This window comes from Chrysochloris asiatica, unplaced genomic scaffold, assembly GCF_000296735.1.
Source record: "Chrysochloris asiatica unplaced genomic scaffold, ChrAsi1.0 scaffold00282, whole genome shotgun sequence".
NCBI classification, from domain to species: domain Eukaryota; kingdom Metazoa; phylum Chordata; class Mammalia; order Afrosoricida; family Chrysochloridae; genus Chrysochloris; species Chrysochloris asiatica.
Genome location: NW_006408800.1, coordinates 2,572,674 through 2,577,701, shown reverse-complemented (window position 1 = coordinate 2,577,701; position 5,028 = coordinate 2,572,674). Strand labels below are relative to the sequence as shown.

Here is a 5,028-nt window from a genome sequence, read left to right as displayed (position 1 = left end):
TGACAACTATGTCGAGGTCAGACCCCGACATCATCCAAGAAACATTCTAACTGTACCTCCTCCAACACAGTCCATAGTACTTTGAATATTCTCCTCCAACACCATAATTCAAATGCATTGATTCTTCTTGATTCCTTTATTCAACATCCAACTTTCACATGCATATGAGGCAACTGAAATACCCTGACTTTGTTCAGGCACACTAACTGACATCTTTGCTCTTGAACATTTAAAGAGGTCTTTTGCAGATTTGTCTAATGCAAATACATCATTTGATTTCTTGACTGCTGCTTCTATAAGTACTGATGGTTGTTCCAAGCAAAGTGAAATCTTTGACAACTTCAATCTTTAATCCATTTATCATGCTATTATTTATTGATCCAGTTGTGATGATTTTTTGTTTTATTTATATTGAGGTGCAATCTATATTAAAGGTTATGGTCTGCTTTTCATTGGTATTTCAAGTCCTCTTCGCTTGCAATAAACCAGGTTGTTTCATCTACATATTGCAGGTTGTTAATGAGGCTATCTCCAATCCTGATGCCAAGCTTTTTTGGTCTATGTACTCATGAGCCCAATTAACTGTTCTGGAATATCCATTCTTCACAATGTGATCCACAGTCAGAATCCACACAGTTGAAAGTCTCTACGTAGTCAATAAAGCACAGTAAACAGCTTCTCCGGGTATTCTCTGCTTTCAGCCAAAATCCATCTGATGTTAACAATGATAGCCTATGTTCCATACACTCTTCTGGATCCAACTTGAATTTCTGGAAGTTTCCTGTCTACTTTACAATCATTTTTGATAGATTCAGCAGAATTTTATTTGCATGTGATATTAATGATACTGTTCGATGACTTCCTCATTCCATTGGGTCACCTTTCCTTAGAATGGGCATAAATATGGATATCTTCCAATTGCTTGGCAAGGTAGCTGTCTTCCAAATTTCTTGGCATAGATGATTGAAGGCTTCCAACACTGCATAATTTTGTTGAAAGATTTCAATTTGCATTTCGTCAATTCAGGAAGCCTTGATTTTCATCAATGCCTTCCGTGTAATTTGGAATTTCCTTTAATATCATTGGTTCTTGAGCATATGCTACTACCACTTGAAATGGATGAGAATCAACCATTTCATTTAGGTACAGTGACTATGTCTTCTTCAATCTTCTTTTGATCATTTTTACATCATTCAATACTTTTCTCAGATAATCCTTCAATTTTGCAACTAGAGGCTTGACTTTTAGATTGAGAAATGCTGAACAGTTCTTCCCTTTCAGTTTCTTTGCACATTTCATAGTAATACTTGCCTTTGTCTTCTCAAGCTACCCTTTGAAATTTTCTGTTCAGTTATTTATGTTCATAATTTCTTTCATTCGCTTTAGCTTCTCTGTGTTCATGACCAAGTTTCAGAGTCACTTGTGACATCTATTTTGATCTCTTTTTTTCCTTCCTGTCTTTTTAATGACCTTTTGCTTTCTTCCTGAATCATGTTTTTGATGTCATCCCACAGCTCTTGTCCTTTGTTCATTAGTGTCTAACGCATCAATGTATTCGTGAGATGCTCTCTAAATTCAGGTGGGATATGTTCAAGGTCATATTTTGTCTCCCATGGGCTTGTTTTAATGTTCTTCATCTTTAACTTGCTGAACAATTCCTGGTCTGTTCCATAGTTGCCCTTCACCTCAATGTCACATTCTTCTGATAGAAAACTATCATCAATGATATCTTTTCCAGCACTGGTTGAAGGCAACATTATGAAATTAAGGACCTCAATGTTTTGACATCAAACAAGGACACCTTTTTGTTCTTTGGTTTCCTTTTATTTCCTTCTGCTTTCAGTGACATCATTTGCACAGAGATTTTTGCCTCCAGCAGGAAGGGATGGAAAGGAGAACAAAATGCCATAAATTCTGATTGGCTGGGGGCTCATTTGGGTCCCTGGTGTGGCACTATATGATCAACACTGTACTGTGAACCACAAGGTAGGCAGTTCAAACCCACCAGCTGCTCCTTAAGAACCCTACTATGAGTCAGAACTGATTCAATGGCACAACAACAAGGAGATCATTATGTGATTATAATGGAGAAAAAAGTAACACTGTACCTTTGAATGTGATATATTTGCTTCTAAAATACAATTGATTGTTTCATCTGAGAGGTGGATAGAAGCCTGAAGCTCTTCCACTAACTTGGTAACATTTTTCATTAAATCTTTAACTTTTACACCTGAAACATAAGCACAAGGAAAGGAGTTGTATTATAGTAACTGGTAAAATTATTATTGACTGTGAAAACACAATTTGATATTAAAAACTGTCAGGAATAGTTTTGTTCATGGTGCCCAGCTCATGACAGACACCTAATAAAGCCTTATCTTACTCCACAGGAGTAAGGTATCTGAGACAATTTCAACTAAAAGGGAAACACAACCCCAGGTTATATGGTATTTTCTGCTTACCAGTTTCTGTATTACCTAAATTCTGTGTATTTTAAGATTAACTTTAGAAAGAGATTTTTTCTTAGGGAATGGTGACCAAGTGCTACATAAGAAACTTACTTCTCTACTTTATCTAGTACACAACCACACAAGGTCCTCGCCATTCCTTCTCTTGATTTTGGTACTCCATAAATTTGACAGGAGGGATACTAATTAAGAATGTTGCAGACTTCTCTAGACTTGGTATATTGAAGAAATAATGAGCATAATGAATTATGTAAGTTACACAAATGGAGAACCACAGATTCATGGATGTCAAATTTGTCCAAGGAGTCAGGGCTGGGACAAACCCAGACTACAGAAGCTCCTCTTCCCTCCTCTTGATTTTGGTACTACATAATTCTAGAATTTTCCTCATGAATCCCAAATACATAAATTTTTATTGTCCATAGTTTGTATAATTTACTTTTCATATTTTATTTTAATAGTATACTTAGGTAAGAAATTAAATTTAATTCTTAATCGAGCAAACATGGAGAAACAGCATACTTACCATCAGTTACTGTGAAATTGCTAAGGAAACTTATAATGGGATTCCCTGATGACAAAATCTCCTCCAAGCTTCTGACCAGCCTAAAACGGCAGCAGATTAAAGTTAAATTAGGAAAGATGAAACATCAGAAACAATGCTGTGCTGGAGTGAATAATATCACCTCAGTTCCCAGGAAATTAACTGGATAACAATATTGCATTTCCATAAAATTCCTCAGATAATTAGACACAAAACGTCTCTGTATGTGAATATTCATTAATATTTTCTTCTCAAAGTCCCTGCCAAGCAAGAAGAGTCTGGGGAATAAGGATGCATACGAAGTGGCTTTTAACAAATGTGAAAGTAATAGAATATATAATGGAATATATGAGAAATTAGAATAGCAAGAAGTCAGATGACTATCATTCTTTCTGTGAATAAGTCATCAGTAGAATGCAAATGATTTTCTCCACTAGTAGTTTACATCTCTAGAACACTAAGAAAATTAATCAAATATGAAGACACTTTGAAAAGTATTTGACTATTCTTGCAGACTGTAAGTAATACATTGTAATCTCAGATCATGATATTTTAGTCTAATATCTTGAGTATCAATAAAACTAGCCTTATGCCCAAAGCTACTTTTAAGAGAGGGCTTCAAAAAGTTCATGAAATTGTTTTCATTATCCTTTAATTCCATGTGTCCATGAACTTTTTGAAGCATCCTTGGACATTTTACAACTTAACCACTTAAAGTCATGGGAAATGTTCACATTGCTTGTTGTTGTTGTTGTTAAGTGTCATTGAGTCAGTTACAGGAATAGCAACCCTGTATAGTAGTGTAGTGGTTACGAATCAGGCTGCGAACCTTAAGGTCAGTGGTTCAAAACTACCAGCCGCTCCGCAGGAGAAAGATGAGGCTTTCTACTCCCGTAAAGATTTATACCCTCAGAAACCCTGTACAGGGTCGCTATGGGTCAGAACCTACTCGACGGCACTTAACAACAATAACAACACAGGACTTCTAGGGAGTATCTGGTGAGCTTGAACCAGTAACCTAGTGGTTCAAAAAGTATATGCATATGTTAAGTAGATAAGTAGTGTGTGCATACTGTTGTCTTAAAATAGCAATTAAAAATACTAGAGATATTTATAAATGAAAATACTGAAGAAGACATAAAATTCAAATTAGATATAATTACATGTGTGTTTGCTGCTGGACTGTTTCTAGAGCTTGTTGGCATTCACAGTCTTCCTCGGTAATATCTTCCACGTTGTTCTTGAAGCTTTCCAAGGATCTAAAAAGATTCCTGCTAAGACTTTCACAATTTAACTGAGTTGGTGAAGACCACATCTGTCTGATTTCCTATAAGACATTGCAATGATACAGGTTAGACACAAGCATACTTATTTGTTTATGGTCAAGTATGGTTTCCAGGCCAAGATAACCTCTCAATATGAGTTACAAGCATGATTAAGATTTTAATTTCTTTTCTTTGGTTTCAGGAAACATAAAAATGGAACTGAGCAAGTCCAATAATTTCCAGTTGCTTCAGTTTGTTGTAGAGCAGTAGAAAGAGAGAACACAGATATTACTCCTGGCTATGCTATTGACTAGCCCAGTAAGATGTCATACACAATTGCCTGGCACAGGGCATGACGTACAGCAGTTTACTACATACCAGAGCATGCCCAGTCCCCTGCTTAAAGACCCAGGAACCACATCTTAGGAGCTAAGTCCCTTGTTAGAAAAGTAATCGTTTCAAAATTTATAGCAACAAAACCTATGACTGAAAAGAAATCCTATGCAACTGTCTATGTGTAAGGGGAAGAAAACCTGAACATGACACTTCTCTTTAATTTCTGTAAACAACCTGAAAACCTATTAGTCCTCCCTCTGCAGGCAAAGGTACTCCCAGGAGTCTGCAGAGCATAGGTGGAAACCATTGGTCGAAGTTCCAAATTCTAGGACATCTCCAAACCCCCTCTAAGCTTCATGAACAGATGAACAAAATCTTATAACCATTCGACTAGCTTTATTTGGAAAAAAAAAAA

The 5,028-nt window shown here is 36.2% G+C and overlaps 1 protein-coding gene across 1 annotated transcript in view; it reads right to left on the bottom strand.

The window, feature by feature from the left end:
* Window positions 1-5,028, bottom strand: part of LOC102815532 (ATP-binding cassette sub-family A member 13-like) — an 857,870-nt gene that overhangs the window by 616,940 nt on the left and 235,902 nt on the right. The window contains exons 20-22 of the mRNA XM_006874535.1: window positions 4,176-4,339; window positions 2,995-3,074; window positions 2,109-2,230 (exon numbers count right to left, since the gene is read on the bottom strand). Of these exons, the coding sequence (XP_006874597.1) occupies window positions 2,109-2,230; window positions 2,995-3,074; window positions 4,176-4,339 (366 nt within the window). The remainder of the gene's footprint in view (window positions 1-2,108; window positions 2,231-2,994; window positions 3,075-4,175; window positions 4,340-5,028) is intronic.